This window comes from Helianthus annuus, chromosome 12 (genome assembly GCF_002127325.2).
Source record: "Helianthus annuus cultivar XRQ/B chromosome 12, HanXRQr2.0-SUNRISE, whole genome shotgun sequence".
In the NCBI taxonomy this organism is placed as follows: domain Eukaryota; kingdom Viridiplantae; phylum Streptophyta; class Magnoliopsida; order Asterales; family Asteraceae; genus Helianthus; species Helianthus annuus.
This window is the reverse complement of record NC_035444.2, coordinates 12,183,998-12,206,992: the sequence shown is the minus strand read 5'-3', so window position 1 is coordinate 12,206,992 and position 22,995 is coordinate 12,183,998. Positions and strand designations below refer to the sequence as shown.

General features: G+C 35.0%; 3 protein-coding genes across 3 annotated transcripts; all 3 read left to right on the top strand.

Moving 5' to 3' along the window:
* Positions 1–297: 297 nt before the first annotated feature.
* Positions 298–8,397, top strand: LOC110896390 (probable aspartic proteinase GIP2). The gene is made up of 3 exons (XM_022143767.2): positions 298–663; positions 2,822–2,905; positions 7,150–8,397. Exons 1-3 carry the CDS (start codon positions 298–300, stop codon positions 8,395–8,397), a joined length of 1,698 nt encoding a protein of 565 aa, XP_021999459.2.
* A 2,295-nt stretch (positions 8,398–10,692) lies between these two features.
* LOC110896391 (probable aspartic proteinase GIP2) lies at positions 10,693–12,071 on the top strand. The gene has a single exon (XM_022143769.2). The coding sequence runs from the start codon at positions 10,693–10,695 to the stop codon at positions 11,998–12,000; it is 1,308 nt and encodes a 435-aa protein (XP_021999461.1). The 3' UTR covers positions 12,001–12,071.
* Positions 12,072–13,834: 1,763 nt separating this feature from the next.
* On the top strand, positions 13,835–17,307 carry LOC110894090 (dual specificity protein phosphatase 1). The gene is made up of 5 exons (XM_022141264.2): positions 13,835–13,992; positions 15,221–15,444; positions 15,866–16,001; positions 16,113–16,230; positions 17,000–17,307. The coding sequence occupies exons 2-5, from the start codon at positions 15,337–15,339 to the stop codon at positions 17,163–17,165; spliced, it is 528 nt and encodes a 175-aa protein (XP_021996956.1). The 5' UTR covers positions 13,835–13,992; positions 15,221–15,336; the 3' UTR covers positions 17,166–17,307.
* The last annotated feature ends 5,688 nt before the right edge of the window (positions 17,308–22,995 follow it).

The following is a 22,995-nucleotide window of genomic DNA, read 5'->3' as shown; positions in this document are numbered from 1 at the left end:
ATCGACTTAGTGAATATCTCGAAAGAGAAGGATACCAGTCTGATGTAATCAGTCCATGTGTTTTTATAAAAAAGAACACTCTCAAATTTCACTATAATAGCAGTCTATGTTGATGATATCAACATCATTGGATCTCCTGAAGAGATAGAGAAAACTGCTCAGTTGTTAAAGAAGGAATTTGAAATGAAAGATCTTAGTATGACGAAATTATGCATCGGACTACAATTTGAGTATTTGTGCAATGGCACATTTGTCCATCAATCAAACTACATCCAGAAGATGTTAATACGTTTTAATATGGATAAAGCACATCCATTTAGCATACCCATGGTTGTCCGACCGCTAGATCTACATAAGGATCCTTACCGCCCTCAAGAAGAAGGCGAAAAAGTACTTGGTCCAGAAGTATCGTACTTAAGCGCGATCGGTGCACTTATGTATCTCGCAAATAACACAAGACCTGATATTGCATTTGCAGTACATGTACTAGCGAGATACAGTTCGAATCCAACACGTAGACACATGAATGGCGTAAAACATATAATCCGGTATATTTGCGGGACACAAGACTTAGGTCTTTTCTATCAGAAAGATCAAAAGTCCCAACTTGTTGGGTATGCGGATGCCGGATATCTATCAGATCCAAAGCAAATTCTCAGACAGGTTATGTATTCACATACGGTGGCACAACAATTTCTTGGAAGTCAACCAAGCAAACACTTACAGCAACATCATCAAATCATGCTGAATTGATAGCACTATATGATGCTGGTCGAGAATGTGTGTGGTTAAGATCAATGATTAATCACATACAAGAAGCATGCGGATTAGAACAGATCAAGAAGGGGCCGACAATTATTTATGAAGACAATGCTGCTTGCAAAGCTCAGATCAGAGAATGTTACATCAAGGGTGATCGAACAAAGCACATCTCACCAAAGTTCTTCTCAACATATGACTTGCAGAAAGAAGGGGAAATTGATGTTCGCCAGATCAAGTCAAGTGAAAATTTAGCAGACCTGTTCACAAAATCTTTACCAAGAAGCAGTTTCGAACAACTGTCACACAAGATCGGTCTCCGCAGATTGAAAGATGTTTGTTGAATTCAGAGGGAGAATTATACACACTGTACTCTTTTTCCCTTAACTAAGTTTTGTCCCAATGAGTTTTCTTAGTAAGGTTTTTAATGAGGCAGTACAACTGATCCAGTAGTAGCAGTTTATTTATTCAGGTCCTGAAGTACCTATTTAACATCATCCTGAAGTATGTTGTTAAACTGTGTATAATTCTAAATGTCTGAGGGGGAGTATTATAAACCAGATATTTTAGGCCCAACCCATTACTTATGGGCTTTAAGGTTTATAGTTATGTTTATCTATATTTAATGTTGAATAGAATGAAAAATGATAATTCAGTTTATCTCTATTTTGTTTTTAGTTTTTATCAAAAACCAAATTATCATAAAAATAATTGACAATAAACCTAAACTAATATATAAAATACATTGGTAGATATATAAAATGATTACCAATAGAGTGGTGGTCCATTGGCAAAAGACAAAACCTTTAAATACATGAGTTTGTGAGGGGAATGTCTTGAGTTTGGGTCACACATACGACATGGATTAAAAGAAAATTTGCCGTTAAAAAAAGATATATAAAACTATTACAATGCCCCAATTGGAGGCAATAACTTCGCATCGATTCACATCATTATCAATACACGTAATCCACATAACACTTATTTGTAGAACTTATACTTAGAATAAAGTATTGTAACTTTTATTTGGGAGCTATAGCTTCTTGAATCATTCAAAACGTCTATTTCTTAAGTGACCTAACATTTGACGTCAATTTACTTTCAATAAAATATACAAAGTAACATAAAAATATTGTAAGCCGCTGTCGGGTTTGATTAGAACACTAGCATGGACTTCCTTTTGTCACACATATTTACCACCTACCACCTTATTGGTGAGAAATCCCATGAATGTTCTTTCGTACTCAACAATATAAGATGCTTTGATTGTAAACAAATTTAACTTGTTATGGATGCTCATTGTTTGAGCATCTTTGTTAATTATAAACATAAAAGATCAATAAAATATATGAATAAAATAGATATACATTTTTTGTTTGTTCAATGAGGATTCTATTTTGTGTCTCAAACGAATTGTACATGCTATATTTGATGGTGTCTTATGAGATCCAACAACATAACCTTAGTGCTTAAATCAAATATTGAGGGAGTACCATGAAACATCTTAGTCGGTTTTAGTTAGTTATTTTTTTTTTATTTTTTTTTTATAGTGAGTTGATTTCAGTATATGATATAAAGTGAGCAAGAGATGGGTCCATATTAAAACGAGCGTGACTTTTGGTCCGTTTTGACTTTTGGTCCGTTTTGACTTTTGGTCCGTCTCGAGTTAAAGAGACCGTAAAATATAGATGCGAATGGTTGAACAGGCCGATGTTGTGACGAATTGCTCACTCTCGGACCAAAACTCCATTTTATGGAACTTCGATTTTGGTTGACAGTTGGCACTCAAATTTCATGATTTTGATTGATTGACTTGAGATGACCGAATTAGGCAATATTTGTTAGATATGTACCTCTCTGAGGACATGGTCGAGGACATAACTTAGTAGAGACGTAGGATTAAGGTTAAGAACTTTTAGGAGGAAAATTGGTTTGTCTTAGGAGCTTAATTTTCAATTCTATTATATAGCTTTTATATAGGTTTTCACTTATTCCCAGTATCTAGTTTTACTAAGAAATACCTATATATTTATGTGTTTATTTTTATTGTTACCTTTTATAGTTGTGTGCTTATTCATGTTTTCTAGAATCTGATGTCTTGGTTATGGTTTTGGAGTTGAGGGTTTCACTGGAAGCAGTCTCTGAGGTAAGACTTGCCTATATCTCACATTCCTCAGACTCTATCAATAGCTTGACTATAAATGGGATTATACTGGGTAAGGCTGTTGTTGTTGTAGTAGTTTCGATTAAAAACACATGTATAGAGGATTTGATTAATTCACATGTTTATAATGTAAATTCTGATTTTGATTTTTCAATATTTGGTGGCAACAAAAATTATAGAAAGATGTTTTACGACCTCGGATTTTTCATTAAAAAATCTTTCTATTTTTCCTCAAATAGTATATTCATTAGCTTGTGCTTCCGTCTTGTTTTAATTTTTCAGGTCAAACACTAGTCGGCTGGATCTAAATTCTAAATTCAGGTTAAACGAATGTAAGCAAAACCAAAAAAGAACTTGGTTTCCGTTTCCATATTAAAATACAAATACTCTTAATTATCTAGAATAATATTTAGCAAAAATTCGATCAAACTTTTACCAGTATTTAATATCTAATTGGATGTTAGTATCAACTAGTGGTATCCTCGCGCTTCGTGGCGGGCTTTCGGTCGGTATCGACTTAGTTCATTAAAGTATCGGTATGATGCTTGCACCCAATATAGCAACTAAAAGATATACACTATAAATGATATCATCATAGGTTTTATAATGATCAAAAACTACATAAACAAATACCAGTACTGATACAGTGATACCGATGTTGTTCAGGCGGGGAATTAGTTCGGTCACTAACACTAGCTATAGCATACAATACTAAAAATACTCTATTGGCAATACAACTTTATTCTCAATCACTTTTATACCAATATAATTCGAACAATATTGGTTAGAGCGGTCATGGTAAAGAAGAAAAGAAAAATTAGTTATATTTACCGGGTCGATAAAAAGTTTTATTAAATTATAGATAAAAATAAACATGTTGCAACGGTGTATTCAGAATTATATATTATGTTACTCAAATAACAAAAAAGGAAACTATAACTATATATATACAAAAAAAAAACACAAAATAAATTTTGTATCACCATGTCGTTAAAAACATAAAACCAAATACAACACCGGTATCAATGTTTGTTGGAAGAAAAATATTAGCAAATCGTAGATAAAAGCAAACATGTCGCAATGGCATGTTCAAAGTTTTATTAAACGTCATTATATTCCTCAAATAACGAATAGGGGAAACGATTATAAAAACGTCATATTATATTACTGTGTACAACTCAATTTTTAATAAAATTTATGTCTAAACGTGGATAAAAATAAGCAAATCGCAATAGCATACTCAAACGAAAACGAAATCTACTCCAAAGGAATTACAACAACAAAATACTATAACAATTATATTAAAAAACAATTATAAAAATAGAAAACCCAAAAAACGTTTGATGGACACTTCACTTTAAAAAGCAATTAAAGAAAAAGGAAAGCTAAAACCAGAATTTACTGTACAAGTCCTTTAAATTTGTATGTTATAAGAATAAGAAGATTTGGGAGTACGTTCCCCCACACAGGCTTATTAAAAGGAAAAAAGCTATAGCTCGTGGCTTAAAGCTCGCTTTAAATAAAAACTTGCTCAATCTCGTATAAAATTCGATTAGTTTCGAGACGAGCTCGACCTAAGATGAGTTCGCATGTTGGCTCACTTGAATAATCTAATCTAATATAATTTAAATTTATGTTTAATTTTAACCCAACTAATGACACCAATACCCATCCGCCATCCCACCATAATTTGTCCCAAAACCAGCTGACTAGAGGTGCACAAACCGGTTTTTAAGCCTAGGCCGGTTCAGTTTTGGTCAACAGAATTCATAAACAGTTTTTACTTAAACCGGTTACAAAGTGGAAAAAGATCGGTTCAGTTCCAAATCAATTCCAGTTGCTAACCGGTTTCAAGGGAGGGGTTCTCAAACCAGGTCATGTCAAATCGGTTTAAATACCTGTAGAACTGTAGTGGTAATAAATATATTGGGCTTAATATGGTATTGGGCTGAAAATTATATATTTCCATTGGTGATTGGTTGGATGGAAAGCCCAATTACAAATTTACAATTCAATATGTTGGGGCCTTGAAATAATGGACGTAGTGACGCACCATGGCAAATAGTGTTTTAAGATCATCGAGAATTAATGATGTATAGCAAGGAAATGAGTATCCAGGCATCCAAAAAGAATTAATTTCAAAGAAAGAAATGCAATTTGAGATTTGCTATTTAGTGGTAGGTTATCTTTCACATTAGTGACACATATTCTTCTTCATAACGTGTAGTGGGTTGCCGGGTTGGTGTCTTACTACATATTCATTCCACATTGGAGCAAACCATATGCAGCCTTTCTTCATGCTTAACGCCCATCAAGCCACTCATGCTTTCGCACCTAACGCCCTTTGGCACCCATACGTTTTGGTGTTTGGCACCCCACTACACCTCAGCAATTTGGGGCGCCAAACACCAAAACGATGGGTGCCAAAGGGCGTTAGGAGAGGAAGCATGAGTGGCTTGACGGGCGTTAAGCATGAACAAAGGTTGCATATGGTTTGCTCGAATGTGGAATGAATGTGTAGTATGGCACCAACCCATTACACATTATGAAGAAGAATATGTGTTAGTAATGTGAAAGATAACTTACCAGTAAATACTAAATCTCAAATTGTGTCAAGCCTTCATGCTTAACGACCGTCAAGACACTCATGCTTCCGCCCTTAACGCCCTTTGGCACCACATGCGTTTTGGTTTTTGGCGCCCCAAATTGCTGAGGTGTAGTGGGGGCGTGGGGCGCCAACCCATGGTAAACAAAAATCGTACAATTAATTCCAATATATTTTACCAATGGGATACGGTGATCTATTTGCAAAAACAAAGCCTTTAAAATACTTTGGGAGGGGAGGTATTGGGTTCAAGTCCCACAGATAACAATAAATCAAAGAAATTTGCCTTTCAAAAAAAAAATTTCCAATATTTTTTTTATTTATATATAGGCAACTAGAGAAAAAGGCATAAAGGAGAATAAATCTAACTTGAAGCAAGTGTTGTTGACTCAAACAACTCACAATCTTGAAATTGAAGTTTTAAAACATGCATGCATGCATAAATATTCCACATAAAAGAAGTCAAAGATACGATCAAATCTATTATTTCTAATCCAAGTTTAATTTGTATACATGTTTTTGCTAGTTTATACAAGAAGCAAGGCGTTATGTGATTTATAATTTGTAGTTATAAAATAATGAAAATAGGGGAGGGTATTATTAGGTATTGTGCAGTGTATTATTAATCAAACTGCTTATAGAATAATGTATAAAGAGAATAATTTATAATAATCTAATCATCACTCAATCAATTACAAGAAACTTTATCAATGTAACAAATTTTAATGTAGTCATTCTACCTTCAAAAACAACTTTGTCCATGCAATTGTTGTTATATATCTTCAGCATTTGACTAGTCAATGCCATATTGGAAAATGAAGCTTCATAAACATTTTAGTTTTGACTAATCCAGACTGGGCCGGTCCAATGTTTTTTAAGGCCTTACAAAGTCGGCCCCCCTGTGAGAATTTAACCTAAAAAAATATCAAACGGAAATAGCAAAAATGCAATATCACGTCGTAAAATCGCAAACATCAAATCACAAATTTTATTTATTGTTAGTGATCAATCGCAAATCACACCATCGGCAGCAACCGGTTACCCATGGTTTCTCCCCCAACTCCACCATCGGCAGAGGATGCATAATTGCGTTCAAGAAAAAATGGACCTAGCAACTTATGGATTTCAAAAAAAGGGATTTGGCCAATATTTCTTTGGGTGTAGATATTTTATTTGTTTGGGTCATTATGTGTTTGTTCATTTAGGCCAAATACACATACTCATGTAACATATGAAAAAAGAAATAAAAAAAAAAAGAAATTGGAGGCCCCTATTTTTTGGGGTTCTTAGACCTCCGCCTAAAATGCTAAACTTATCGATCCGACCCTGATCCCAGGTAAAGCCTTTACCAGAAGAATAAAGAAAGGTAATAACTAATAATGCTTCAACATGGTTTTAACTTTTGAATATCAATGTCAACTTATGATGCAACCTTTTAAAGGTTCTTGACTGCTTTGATTCCATGTTACTCCATTGCTCCAGATCCTTACAAACCATCTATTATAACTATATAAGCCCCCCTAGAAGTTTTGACAAAATACAAAGTTACAAACATTCAAAAATGATTTCCCATGTACAACTAATTCTTCTTATTCTTGCCATCATATCTTCTTATGGGCAGGAATCCATTGCTCAATACATACCACCTTTCACTTCTTTAGTTGCTCCTGTTGCCAAACATACCGATTCCGTTAACCCTCTTTATAGTGCTCAAATCATGACAAAATATGTAAACTCACAATTCATCCACACCAACTTCCTCATAGACATGGAAGCTCCATTCACATGGTACGACTGCGACGGTCAGTGGGACATATATCCCGGCAGTTGCCCTTTCACCGCCGTTTGTCTCTCCCCCGTTTCTTGCGAAGAATATCAATGCACCGATGTTCGAACATCAACTTTGGATCGTTACTCTTCTTGTCCTCCAGTAACCAACGGTTCGACATTACCTGGTTGGGGACTTTGCTCATGTCCAGTCACTGTTGTGAACCCTATCACTGGCTCATGTGGCGAAGCATTGCTCAACAATGATGAACTTTGGTTTAATGGAACTAATGGTAGAATTGCTTTTCCTGACTTTATGGGTGTTTACCCTACCATCGCGTGTGCTCCTTCTTCGGCTTTTGAGTCGTTTCCCAAAAATGTTAGCGGCGTGTTGGCAATGTCCTCATCGCCTCATGCATTACCCATGAATCTTTATGGAGTAATTCAAAGATCCTTTGCTCTATGTTTACCTACTTCCGCGTCTTCTCCTGGGGTGTTAATCTTAGGAAGCAGTCCGTATTATCTTGATTCGCATTCGGATGTTGATGTGAGAAGTTTTCTTTCTTATACCCCTTTACTAAACAATATTCAAGACACTTTTGGATACTACGTTGGTGTCAATACCATTGTAATAAGAAAAAGATCTATCAATGTTCCCCCAAATGCCACCACAAAGATAAGTACACTTGTCCCTTACACCACTCTTAGAACAGACATTTATAAACAAGTTGTTGGAAGGTTTTCAAAGGTTACAAAACGACTTCAGCCTACAAAACCTGTTGCACCGTTTGGTCTTTGTTTCAAGATCTTTACAAATGGTACGCGGGCTGGTTTGAAGGTTCCGGATATAGATTTTGGTCTAGGAAATGGGATGAAGTGGAGTGTTTCGACGGCTAACTCGATGAAGCGGATGAGACAAGATGTTTGGTGTCTGGCGTTTGTTGATGGTGGTGTGACAAGTGAACATGTTATCGTGTTGGGGACGTTCCAGATGGAGGATAACTTTTTATTGTTTGATGTTGTTAATTCGAGTTTGGGGTTTAGTTCTTCCCTGTTGAATAAAGGAACTTCTTGTGCAAGTTTCAACTTTACAGGAGTTTGAAGCTAGCTTTTCTTCTTAATATGCACTATAGATATGTTTATCTTTACAGGAGTTTGAAGCTAGCTTTTCTTAATATGCACTATAGATATGTTTATATACTATAGATATGTTGATGGTGCTCTTGTGTAATCTTTCTTGTAGAGTAAGTAACCTCTTATAATTACTAAATTCCTTAAGACTTTTTACTCCTTTTATAATTAAATCTGCCATAAACCATGAGCAATGCTCATAGCACTTATGTATCAACTTTTTAAATAAGAAAAATTGCGGCGAATGTCAAAACCGGTTTTCTTGGTACTTGGATGTCTATCAACTTGACGTCTGAATTTCTAATCGTTTCGCATAATAAAATACAATATCACTACATACATACAAATTAAAAACCCTTCATACACCAATTTGTTGACACAACAAGTTTTGTAGAAATTCTCTTAAAAATGTTTTCTTTTTCAAGACATTAATGGAATTTAAGCTCTTCACCATTAAATTCATAAAAAAAATCTTTAAACCATTCATCTTTAAAAGATTACTAGTCAACTAAAAACAGAAACTCACAAGTTTGTTTTTGTCCCATAGAAGAATCAGAGCGATATAACATACAGATAAACCCGAAATGCCCATCTCTACCGACAACAGTAAATAAAAGAAATTTTCCGTTAAAAAAATTCCAATATTTTTTTTATTTATATATAGGTAACTAGGGAAAAAAGGCCCATAAAGAAGAATATATCTAACTCGAAGCAAGTGTTATTGACTCAAACAACTCACAATCTTGAAATTGAAGTTTTAAAACATGCATGCATGCATAAATATTCCACATAAAAGAAGTCAAGGATACGATCAAATCTATTATTTCTAATCCAAGTTTAGTTTGTATACATGTTTTTGCTAGTTTATAGTTCCAATATATACAAGAAACAAGGCATTATGTGATATTTATAATTTGTGGTTATAAAATAATGAAAATACGGGAGGGTATTGTTAGGTATTGTGTATTATTAATCAAACGGCTTATAGAATAATGTATAAAGAGAATAATTTATAAATAATAATGATAATCTAATCATCACTCAATCAATTACAAGAAACTTTATTAATGTAACAAATTTTAATGTAGTCATTCTACCTTCAAAAACAACTTTGTCCATGCAATTGTTGTTATATATCTTCAGTATTGAACTCATTTGACTAGTCAATGCCAGATAAAACTTTACAATGCTGCTTTTTGAAGGTTCTTGATCATCATCATCATCATGTTACTCCATCCCCCATATCCTTACAAACTATCTATTATAAGGCTGCCTAGTTTTAAAGAACACTTGCTGTTTACATCAACATACAAATTAACATTCGAAAATGTGTTTCCATCTACAACTAACTGTTCTTAAATTTTTCCATGACTTGTTACAAAAACGGACCCAATATGTCACATGGTATGACTGTCGTTAACGAATGATATAATATGAGAATCAGTCGGAGTAGATGTTCAGTTGTATTTAGAAGTTAACACCATGACTCGTTTCACCAAACTTATCACCATGACTTCTTTCTATCCATATTAATTGTTTAACTATATTGGAGTAATAAATTTTCATATGTAGACAAGGTTGTTCAATATGATTAATCTATACTAACAACCTTTTTTTTGTTATGCGGCATAATATGGCATATGGAGAATTAATTAGCTGATGCAATCTATAATCATGATCGACTTGATAGAGAATTTATTAGTTTGAAGTTGTTACCTTGTTACACGTTTCACAGGAAAACCTGAAATATTATATATAGCAGTGACGGATATAACCCAAAAATTTAGTGGTATCCTATTTTCTTTTTCTTTTTCTTTTTTTATCAGAGGTATCATTTGTATAAAACCCAAAAATTCAGTGGTATCCTTTGGGTGTATATATTTTATTTGTTTGGGTCATTATGTGTTTGTTCATTTGGGCCAAATACACATACACATGTAACATATGAAAAAAAAATTAAAAAAAATTGGAGGCCCCTATTTTTTGGGGCCTTAGGCCTTCGCCTAGAATACTAAGCCTATCGATCCGGTCCTGAATCCAGATAAAGCCTTTACCAGAAGAATAAAGAAAGGTAATAACTAATAATGCTTGAACATGGTTTTGACTTTTGAATACCAATGTCAACTTATGATGCTACCTTTTAAAGGTTCTTGACTGCTATGATTCCATGTTACTCCATAGCTTTAAATCCTAACAAACTATCTATTATAACTATATAAGCCCCCCCTAGAAGTTTTGACAAATACAAAGTTACAAACATTCAAAAATGATTTCCCATGTACAACTAATTCTTCTTATTCTAGCCATCATATCTTATTATGGGCATGAATCCATTGCTCAATACATACCACCTTTCACTTCTTTAGTTGCTCCTGTTGCCAAACATACCGATTCCGCTAACCCTCTTTATAGTGCTCAAATCATGACAAAATATGTAAACTCACAATTCATCCACACCAACTTCCTCATAGACATGGAAGCTCCATTCACATGGTACGACTGTGTCGTCCAGTGGAACATATATCCCGGCAGTTGCCCTGGCAACACCGTTTGTCTCTCCCCCGTTTCTTGCGAAGAATATCAATGCACTGATGTTCGAACATCAACTTTGGACCATTACTCTTCTTGTCCTCCGGTCACCAACAGTTCCACATTACCTGGTTGGGGATTTTGCTCATGTCCAGTCACTTTTGTGAACCCTATCACTGGCTCATGTGGCGAAGCATTGCTCAACTATGATGAACTTTGGTTTAATGGAACTAATGGTAGAATTGCTTTTCCTGACTTTATGGGTGTTTACCCTAACTCCGCGTGTGCTCCTTCTTCGGCTTTTGAGTCGTTTCCCAAAAATGTTAGCGGCGTGTTGGCAATGTCCTCATCGCCTCATGCATTACCCGCGAATCTTTTTGGAGTAATTCGAAGATCCTTTGCTCTATGTTTACCTACTTCCACGTCTTCTCCTGGGGTGTTAATCTTAGGAAGTAGTCCGTATTATCTTGATTCGCATTCGGATGTTGATGTGAGAAGTTTTCTTTCTTATACCCCTTTACTAAACAATATTCAAGACACTTTTGGATACTACATTGGTGTCAATACCATTGTAATAAGAAAAAGATCCATCAATGTTCCACCAAATGCCACCACAAAGATAAGTACACTTGTCCCTTACACCACTCTTAGAACAGACATTTATAAACAAGTTGTTCGAAGGTTTTCAAAGGTTACAAAACGACTTCAGCCGACAAAACTTGTTGCACCGTTTGGTCTTTGTTTCAAGATCTTTACAAATGGTACGCGGGCTGGTTTGAAGGTTCCGGATATAGATTTTGGTCTTGGAAATGGGATGAAGTGGAGTGTTTCAACGGCTAACTCGATGAAGCAGATGACACAAGATGTTTGGTGTCTAGCATTTGTTGATGGTGGTGTGACAAGTGAACATGTTATCGTGTTGGGGACGTTCCAGATGGAGGATAACTTTTTATTGTTTGATTTGGTTAATTCGAGTTTGGGGTTTAGTTCTTCCCTGTTGAATAAAGGAACTTCTTGTGCAAGTTTCAACTTTACAGGAGTTTGAAGCTAGCTTTTCTTCTTAATATGCACTATAGATATGTTTATATATAGTGCTCGTGTGTAATCTTTCTTGTAGAGTAAGTAAGTAACCTCTTATAATTACCAAATTCCTTAAGACTTTTTACACCTTTTATAATTAAATCTGCCATAAACCATGAGCAATGTTCATAGCACTTATGTATCAACTTTTTAAATAAGACAAATTGCGGCAAATGTCAAAACTCAAAACCTGTTTTCTTGGTACTCGGATGTCTATCAACTTGACGTCTGAATTTTCTAATCGTTTCGCATAATAAAATACAATATCACTACATACATACAAATATCAAAACGATTAAGTCCAACATATCAAAACGAACCATAATCTTTTTGGTTCATTAAGAACAACAAGCTCCGAACTCTTCGTGGTTTGCTTGGTTTGCTGAAAATAGCAAGAGCAAGTTCCGAGGGTTTTAACTTGTAAAAACTAGCAAGTAGAACCTTTATGGTTCAACTGTTATAACAGAAAACCCAGTTTGGGAAATAGAAAAAGGTAAGAAGCTTATTTTCGAGTTAAAGCAAGCAAGAATCTGATCATCGGAAGCAAGAGCAAGAAAATCAAGTACCATTATGATTCACAAGAACAAGCAAGATAGAAAGAAAGTCAGCAAGAAGGCAATAGTAAGAAAATACATATGACCAAAACAATGATCTTTAAGACATCGTCTAAAGATATCTTGATGTGTGGTTGCTAAATACTCGACTGCAAAAGAAGTATGAGACATCATTATTTGATATTTATACAATCAATCTGATCTTGGGCCATTAGTTTCGGGTTAAAATATGATCCTTCTTTTATTTTTAATAAGCATAAAAACAAAACCACTTGAAAACTTCATCACCTAGAAAACTTCAAAATGTCTTGTTCTACTTCTATGACTTGACTCCTAGAGAGTTACCAAAACGCCAAGTTCTCTTATTTTTTTTTTCTTGGTTGACAGGGTTAGGGCCTTTTTCAATGGGCGAGCACATCCGATTCAAAAATCCTTTCCTAAATCACTTCCCGTTCAGTTGGCTAAAAGATGGAGAGAAGACTTTCTAAATAAGATTGTGTTTCACGAATACGCAAGCCCGAAAGATGCTATTTGCTGCTATTTGTGCATCAAGTGCGAAGAAGATCTCAATCTATAATGAAGAAATGATAGTAGCTAACTGTTTTATAGGCTTTATCATATTCAGTCAAAGGAGTTGTGAATCATTCAATACGCTAATTGTCTCCGGAAAACCACATGGCTTGGTTGAGATGGAAAAAAAAAAGTTTCTTGTCTTGGTGATGAGTTTTTAAGTGGAATTGTATCTTTGTTTAAAAAGGATTAATTTTTTTTTAAACGACGACTTTCTATTTATTAGGCTACCGCACTTCTTAAATTGTCTAGCCATGTTATCCCAGCCTGGTCAGACTATGTTGTCTTAACAGGCCCACGTTGGCTTCAGAGCTTGGTTTGAGCGTGTTACCCCGGGAAACCATACCGACGGCTGTCACTTAACATTCGTTGTGCCACCACAAGAGCAAAACTCTCTGGCATAACACACGGTAGGACGAAAACCCGGGTGAGCAAAACTTCCTAGTAGATGTCATTGGTCATTCGCAGTCCTGCTTTTTTTATTCCTACCGGCAGTCCCACCTTTCAAATATTTTGTCTCCACCGGTCCCCAGTTAAAAACCTTGGTTATGTTTTGAGGTTTTTGAAGAATACGAGTCGATTGATGTAAAACTTACCGTGCTCCTAACAATAAAAACGGTGCTTCAATTCGGGTATTTAAATTTTCGATTTAACAAAAATCAAACCGTTTTCAAGATAACTTTTACCTATCGACTCGTGTTCTCGTATTTGATATTCCAATCCAAACCTATTTCCACATAATTCTGCGTTTTGAAGATCAAAACAAGCATCTTCTTCCGATACTGTCAATTTCGTTTCGATCAGGGTGATGCGATTATTTACCACTGCATAAGGTAATCCGATTCTCTGTATTCACTAACATTTACCTATCTATATACATCATTAATTGACCTATCACGAACAACATCATAAATTCGTATGTTAGCTGCTATAATTCATACACACAAATCATGTAATACATCCGAATTCAACAGATTAACCACATTCGCTTCTTAATTTATAGTTTCACTGAATTGTTAGAATTAGGGTTTCTGGATGAAGAACAGTGACTATTAAGACATTAGAACATGATTTTTTTACTTTTAATAATATAGACTTTTGTAATCACTATTCACTATTGTAAACTTGATTTTGGTTTATTAATCATGTGAATTGTTTTACATCAAAAGATTTGATTTTTTGGTTTCTTACTCAGAAAGAATGGGTAGTTTTTTATCTTCTTTTCTTTGTCATTAATGTTTCACTTTTCTCTTGCAAACAAAAATAGTCCTGCCTAACTTGTTCTAATTCTATTGTTATCATTACGCGGTTTATATTATGAAAGAAATGTGTACAGAAAATCGAAAAGTAACGCCACCAATTAAGGGCTTTCGGCTTCCTAACATATGTCGTGTCCATAGTTGTCAATGGCGCTAGTAATGGGGCCCGCTATAGCGAATAGCGTAGCGTATAGGTGAAGGGTCGCTACAGACCCTGTAGCGATAAATAGCGGATTTTTTTTTATTTTATTTTATTTTTTAGATGATTAGTGATAGCATATTTTTAGCACTTTTATACATAATTGGTGTGTTAAATATATATGTTTGTTCATTTTTATACCCCTTTATCGTTAAACATGAAATAGCGGGCACTATTTCGTCACTATCACTACGTAGCATATAGGTAGTCTGTCGCTATGGTCCGCTATTCCCTATTGACAACTATGCTTGTGTTATTGGTAAGAATGACATGAAGATATATGACTTTTGAAGTCATATCAAATCAGTTTAAACAAGAATCCAACGATATAATCTTTAGCTTTAGTAAGGTGCTGTAATATTCGATTTGATCTGATAACACTTCTCTAGTAGAAACAAACAATTGTATCAACCTCTTGTGCCAGCAGTTTTACTTTCTGTACTTGTGATCACATTTAAAAGAAGGTGAAAACTTATATGGAAAAGAATGTTTTATAAGTGTTTACACTTTCAAAAATTCAAATCCAGTTTACAAAATTCTGTTTGACTCTGTTTTGTTTGCTTTTTAACTCACTCGTCATACGCCTATTTTTCACTTGTGCAGATTGATTTTATCGGGTGCATGAATCTACCACATAACAAACTCACATTTCAAAACACTCGTCTAGTTTTTAAATTGACTTAAATAAACTAGAAGGAAACCGCCACACTTTTGTTGCAATGGATCGTTCCGATGACCTGTATAAGGAGCGTATGGCTGTACTTTTGAAAGCAGTTTATGCAACGAAGTATGTTAAAGATGATAACGTTCCATCTCAAATAGAAGAGGTAAACTAACAATATTGGACTTTATTAACATTATGGTTAGAGTTAATTGCTCGGATGGTCCCTGTGGTTTCACGTTTTTTCACGTTTAGTCCCCACCTTTTGAAAATAGTATGTATGCTCCCTATGGTTTGTCATTTTGTTACTCGGATAGTCCCCCAACATTTAATCTGGGGACTATCCGAGTAACAAAATGACAAAACATAGGGAGCATACCTGCTATTTTCAAACTAACTGACATCTACTCTGGGACTATCCGAGTAACAAAATGACAAACCATAGGGAGCATACCTGCTATTTTCAAAAGGTGGGGACTAAACGTGAAAAAACTTGAAACCACAGGGACCATCCGAGCAATTAACTCTTATGGTTATATTAACGTTTAATCAGTCTCCGACTTTGTTTTTTGGTCTATAAATTATAGGGTCTCTATTTGGGTTCTGTTGGCGCTGCGAATAACAAGACCCTTTTGAAAAGTTTGAACATTACTCACATTTTAACTGTCGCCTCTTCACTTCCACCTGCACACCCGAATGATTTCACTTACAAAATTGTTGACAGTAAGACAGTTCTTTTATTGATTAATGATTTATAGTTCCTTTAATGTACAAATATGTTCTAACTTCTAACAAACCTTTTATATGTCTCACCGTATAACTTTCTTGATTTAGTACCCGATAGAAAAGAAGTAAATATCGCACAATTCTTCGATGACTGTTTTAATTTTATTAATGACGCGACAAAAACGGGTGCTGTGTTGGTGCATTGCTTTGTGGGAAGATCCAGAAGGTGATTTAGTTTTAGAAATAATTTTTCTAAGAATGTTTTTTTATTCTCAAAAGAGTAAATGTCATTTTCGTCCTTGAGGTTTGGCCACTTTTTCGATTTTCATCCAAAGGTTTGTTTTTCCGCATCTGTATCCAAAAGGTTTAATATCTTGCCATTTTCATCCAACTCGTTAACTCCATTTATTTTTTCAACATTATATGAGGGGCGTTTCCACCTTTTTAGACATTTTTATAAAAATAAAAAACACTATAAGAAATAAAGATCCACCTTTGTTGATTTTCTCCCCACCCAAAGCCTTAAATTATCACAAAGAAATGTCTAAAAAGACGAAAATACCCTGACAAGTAAAAAAATGAATGGATTTATTGAGTTGGATACTTGGATGAAAATGGCAAGATTTCAAACCTTTTGGATCCAGATGCGCAAAAAAAAAAAAAAAAAAAAAAACAAACCCTTTGGACGAAAGTCGCAAAAATAGCCAAACCTCAGGGACGACAATGGCATTTTACTCTTCTCAAAATTAGATATGCTTTTATGGTCCATTTTAGTGCAGTGTGCAGTTGTTTGACTTTGTTAAGTCAAAGTTGAGTCCAATGGTCAAACGCATGTTTATTCATCATGATTTGCTATTTTAACATTAAAAGTAGATGTGTGCCATAAAAAGAGAACACATGTGCCAAATCCATATTTCATATTCATGTCATATAACGATTTTATGAACATCTATGAATTAAAGGTATGTTTTTAACATATATATTTTTTGATCTAGTGTGACTATTGTTGTGGCATATTTGATGAAGAAACATCGCATGAGTGCGTCTGAAGCACTGAGCCTCGTGAAAAGTAAGCGAAGTGTAGCTGCTCCTAACTCGGGCTTCATGTTACAGCTGCATAATTATGAAAAATGTTTTTCGGGTATTTCTAGTTTTATATAAAAACGTTAAACGGCATTGAACTATTGAAGGATACCCTCACGATCAAGGATCCTATTAATGGATACCCTCATGATAAAGAATCTACATTTAACTTCAATTGTTTGATCATTATGTTAATAAAAATACCTCAGTTGTTTAAGTCTCCTGACATGAACTATATAGATTTTTTTTTTTTTTTTATCACCAAAAATATGTATCATGCTAGCCAAAGGTGATATGCGAATCTTGTTTTGCACGAGTTCTCGACTGTATGAAAACTTTGCAAGGGCAGACCTAAGTTAGAGTTTGGGTGGGCGGGCGCACCCCTTGAAATAATTTTTTTAATGTATTTTATAGGCGTAAAGATAATTCATGGTTCTGCCACCGATCATCTTTTCATTTTTCCATAAGACAAGTAGTGATCACCATATGTGAATCTTTTCTCCAATGAGGTAGAGATTCTTGTCTTTAAGGAGGTATACACGACCTTAATTTTTCTTTATTAGAGTATGAAATGGATTACTACTAGTTTATCCCTTTAGAAAAGCGTTCGCCTTTTGTAGGTCCCGTAGGGGTCAAACATCGAGGAGAACACACTCTAGGAATGTGCGAAATCCGTCCTTGAGCGATACATGGTGTACAACATAATTGAAATGAGCGAACAAACGATGCAAATACAAACTCACAGTCACACCTAGGGGTGCAAACGAGCCGAGCTACTCGCGAGCTACTCGAGCTCGGCTCGAACGAGCCGAGCTTGCTCGAGCTCGAGCCCGAGCCTAAAAAACAAGCTCGTTTAGTAAACGAGCCCGAGCCCGAGCTTCGCTTATCGAGCTCGAGCCAGCTCGCGAGCCTAAACGAGCTTTCTTTTTATATATTTTTTATTAATATATTAAACATATATTTATATAATAATAATAATTACCATTTATATAAATATAAAAAATAACTTAATTATATGTATAATAATAATTATCTATAATACTATAAAATGGAGAAGTGATGAACAAGATAGTAATTATATTTGCGTATAAATTTTGAAGCATTATGTACAATAGAGAGAAGCCATTTTAAAGGGACTAAAGTTGCAACTTTTATAATTAATATAAATTGATTAATAAATACTAAACGAGTCGAGCCCGAGCCGAGCTCGAGCTTGAAAAATTACCTTCGAGCCGAGCTCGAACTTTAGAAATAAAGCTTGAATCGAGCCGAGCTCGAGCTCGAGCTTTCATATGTTAAACGAGCTTGAGCTCGAGCCTGGTTGAGCTCGGGCTCGGTTCGGCTCGTTTGCACCCCTCACACCTTATATCTCAATCACAAAACGTGTCAAAGTTTTGTGTCACAGTTCACCAAATCTCTAAGATTTACAAAACATATATAAACGATCAAAGTCGCCTGACGTTGATCCCACTAAAGTTGCCTGTAGGCAAACTCGCATACACACTTAAAATGGCCTACACACACTAAACAAAATACAACGATCAATCTAGCCTATCTATCAAGTTCTTGTCACAAACATGAGTCAACACCTTTAATCTATTATATAAAGTGAAAATATGAAAAAGAAAGTTTTACTTGATCTTATACTTACAGACTTTGATTACAATATATAAACAAGTTATATAATGTTTTTGTATTTTAGGGCTTTTAGTGTGCAAAATTGAGTCAAGTAGCTAAAAGAAAAGGTCTTTAAATAGATGTGAAAAATAGAGAAAGATATGTTTTAATTCTGTTTCACATACCTTAAAAATAAAAATAAAAAGAATCTATAAAGAAAGTGCCTTTTTACCTCGTGGTGACATTTCATAAAATAAAAGACATGTTTTCATACATGAGAAAGTATAACTTTTATTTCTTTACAAAACATTGCCATTAGACTTACATTTTGAATTCGAAATACTTTATTTCTCAAGAAGATTCATTTCTTATTTCACTTTAACTCATCATTATTAAAACAATTTGAATTCTTTGATATCACCTTAAACACAAGAACAAAGGGTTGGAATATATCAAAGATTAAATTGTTTTGTGTTTTTATGTTCACGGTCCATCTTATTTACACATAGAAATGGAGGTTGAGTGAGATTTTTGAGTATCAAATCTCCTAAAAAAGAGCAACTATCAACCTAACTTAATTTCTAATCACACCTTCAACTAATACAATGACCTTCAAGCTGGAGGTAGTGTAGAAGCAGCGGTAGCACGGTGCTATCTCTCAACTCTGTCTACGTAGTGTAAAAATGCCTAATGGCGCAACTTTGAAGGGGCCCGGGGGGGTGAATTTTTCGCTCAGTAGTGTTATATATGTAGTTTTCGTATAGAAATTTTTGGGTACATACGTTTTCGACCCCCCGGTTCTAAAGAAATTTTCGGATATGTACGTTTTCGACCCCCCGTCGAAAACGTCAAGCTTCGCCACTGAAAATGCCCCTCAACTCCGTCTATGTAGTGTAATTTTATTTTCGGTTTTATACAAATGATACCTCTAATCCAAAAAAAATTGGGATACCTTGAATTTTTTGGCTAGATCCGCCACTGATGACCTTAATATTATAAGCATGGCTTCTTTCATGATATTATGTACCCTATATCTAGTGTGTAAATGGTTCATTTTGACATGTTTTCTTGTATACTTCTTTGACTGGGTTATGAGTCTTATGACACTTCCACAATTTCAACCTCAAGTTTGATTTGAAAAGATTCAATTCCCACACAACCAACTAGGTTGTTTTTGAAACCAAAATATGTCCTTAAATGTACACATCATTGATAGACAATGGTCTTTAAAACTATAGTAATAGAAAGAGGCATCCTAAGCTGCATGTGATCAGTGGTCCCAAATCACTAAAACTTTACTCATGTTATAATTTTTTGTTAGGAAAAAAAGAATGCTTGATTGAGTATGTTCAGTACTATAGGTTTTTATTATTGTGGAAGTACCAAATAAAAGTTATATTCAAAGAATATACGGTGCGTAGGGGTTTGAAAATGGGACGTTATGTGACATGTGGATGACATGTAAGCACGCGGCAGAAACGGGGTGTGGTGCAAAAACGTGAGGTGTGTGCGCAGCGTGGTTAGTGGCGTTTTTATAAAAAAAATAAACATCAACCAATTAAAACACACCCAAAATCCATCTACCAATCAAGAGCCTCCACCTCACAATCCAAATGCCCCCCATGCTGGTGAAAAACTCCCCGCCCTCATCACCACACCATGTCCACGCCACCACAAGGGGTGGTGTTCCCAGCGTGGAAAGTCCACCACGCCACTTTTCCACGCCCACAGCGTGTGGTCTAAGAAAGTATAGAGAGTAAGAGCATATCCCTTATACTAAAACACGTGAGAGTGGTCTTTATATTATAAAAGTGGTTATGAGTGGATGAGAACTAAAATGTTATTGATCATCTGTATATTTAATGGAACACTGTTCACTCTCTATAATTTTTTAATATATTTTGAAAGTGTTTGTGAGTAGAAGAGAGAGAAAAAATAATTATAAAGATATAAAAATATTATTTAACTGAAGAGGGATAGAAAATATATTTGTTTTTATTGTAATTATAGGGTAAAATTTGATGGAAAAGATGTGAATGCTCTAATATGACCATGGATCAATTTAATCAATGACGAAATTGACGACATGATTAAATGGAAGTTGGTTATATAATATCGGTGAGGGAAAAAAAGAGAAAAATATGTAATTGTTGGTTTTTCTTTATTTAGTTTCATTAGTCTTTTAAAACTCAGATAAACCATATGCAAAAGTGTAAAATACAATACGGCTTAACGTACATCACGTACAACAACGTGCGTGATTATGTTTATGATTAATGTTTTCATCATGCGTGATTAATATTTTCCAACATGCGTGATTTGGGTTTTTTAGTTTATAACGTGCGCGATTTTCAAATGAACGTGCGTAATTATCTGTCGTACGTGATGTACGTTAAGCCGTATTGTACATTAACCGGCCTTTAAACCATATATACTCGATTATTCTTTTAAAACTATTATACCAAAAAATCGAGCATTTTATTATTTATATTTAGAATATAACATAAATATATACAACTTTTTAAAGAAGCTTCTGCAATATTCGTACAATAACACTTCCAAATCTTCTACAAGACTACAACACTTCGTCTCTCTTAAAGAGTCATCCCAGTGCACGATACATATAACCTATATAACTATGCGACTAACCCATGTGAACACATATACCTCCAGTGGCGGAACCTGAACGATTTAGTTAGAGGGCTATCATAAGCTTATATTCTGTACCGGTTCAAATTAGGGGTACATCTCTAAGTTTGTTCTTCAAAAATTCTAAATTTATAAATAAAAATTTAAAAAGTTCCGATGATCAAAGGGTTAACGGACCCTCTTAACCCCCTCTAATTCCGCCCCTGTATACCTCTCGTCCTACAATACACGTTTCATGTATCGGTGACTTTGATGCCTATTAGAATTTATTTAGTATACGGTGCATTTGTTATAATAGGCCTTTGACTTTAGGGTTACACCTATTAGAATTTATTGGAGCATTCTTTAATGGTGGCATTAAATAAAAAGCTTAACCAAAGTTGTTCCCACAAAAGAAGCAATGTATTGTGATGTAGCAAATGGTTATATCAACCCCAGTAATAATGTGCCCTTTTCCTTATTATAGAATATCGACTTTTTAAAATGTTTATAGCAAAAGAGGAGGTGACACTTTCTTCAAATAAAGTAGATATTTTTTTTTTCTGAAAAATTATGTTGTTTTTATATAAATAATAATAATAGCATTATTGGCTAACTGTAGTTTGAAAATTAGAAGAATTGTTTTTTTTTTTTTTTGTTAATTTATTTAAAGTAGACAATGTTATTGGTTACTTAAACGTGGGCCACTGGGCCTGTTTTTTTTATAATGTAAGGCACACTAATTGACTAAAACCAGCCTACCTTGAGAGTCATTTCATCAAAGCTTAATCATTTTTTTTAGTTTAAGATGTGACATGAGGAGGAATTAAATACATTGGTCACTTTCAGAATTCTTACCAACATATTTTTCTACAAAATACTTTTGTTTTTTTTTTTTAAAGGAAAACTTTATTAGAAAACACACACCCGCGCCCGAAAACCGGACCGGGGACCCAACCAACAACAAAACCCTTACATAATTACAAATTTACACCAATCAATCCAAGCTATCGAACTACATTTGGATCTATTTTTATACCACAGGAAACCCAAAGATCTAACCTCACTAAAGATACTATCCACCTTGACATTGACACCGGAAAACGTCGCCTTGTTCCGAGCCAACCAAAGACACCAGCAAGCTGTGAACATGATTCCGTGCAAAGCAGCCCCCTCTCCAGATCTTAGACCCCCGGAACTATGGATCTTTAACAAGTCTTTTACGGAAAAAGCATAAATAGGAGGTAACCTGCACCAACGAGATATTTTCTGCCAAAGAATGGTAGCCGTCAGACACGATGTGAACAAATGATCGGCTGTCTCGTCCTTGGATCTGCATAGCGGGCACAGCCCATCACCGGCATAAATACCACTTCTCCTTAACGCATCCGAAGTCGGGATACGCCCCATCGCCGCTCTCCAAACAAAAACGTTGCACTTTATAGGGACCCATTTGCACCAATCAAGAAAATAGCCGCTGACATTAGTATAATCACCTTCCAGCACCTTCTTGACATAGCCAACCGAGAAAATTCCCGAGCTATCACCTTTCCACACCCACTTATCATTGTCGTTGTTCAAGGAGACCGAATTAACAGCCCTCAATATAGCATCCATTTCCATCAACTCTTCGTCAAGCAACGGGTCATGCCTCCAAAGCCAA

Bases quoted from the DNA above. Each gene is read 5' to 3' on its own strand.
- LOC110896390 (XM_022143767.2), top strand. From the start codon at position 298: ATGGATAAAGCACATCCATTTAGCATACCCATGGTTGTCCGACCGCTA. The intron at 664-2,821 runs GTTATGTATTCA...TACCTTTTATAG, and splicing joins CAAAGCAAATTCTCAGACAG to TTGTGTGCTTATTCATGTTT. The intron at 2,906-7,149 runs GTAAGACTTGCC...TCTTATGGGCAG, and splicing joins CACTGGAAGCAGTCTCTGAG to GAATCCATTGCTCAATACAT.
- LOC110896391 (XM_022143769.2), top strand. From the start codon at position 10,693: ATGATTTCCCATGTACAACTAATTCTTCTTATTCTAGCCATCATATCT.
- LOC110894090 (XM_022141264.2), top strand. From the start codon at position 15,337: ATGGATCGTTCCGATGACCTGTATAAGGAGCGTATGGCTGTACTTTTG. The intron at 15,445-15,865 runs GTAAACTAACAA...TATAAATTATAG, and splicing joins TTCCATCTCAAATAGAAGAG to GGTCTCTATTTGGGTTCTGT. The intron at 16,231-16,999 runs GTGATTTAGTTT...TTTTTGATCTAG, and splicing joins TTTGTGGGAAGATCCAGAAG to TGTGACTATTGTTGTGGCAT.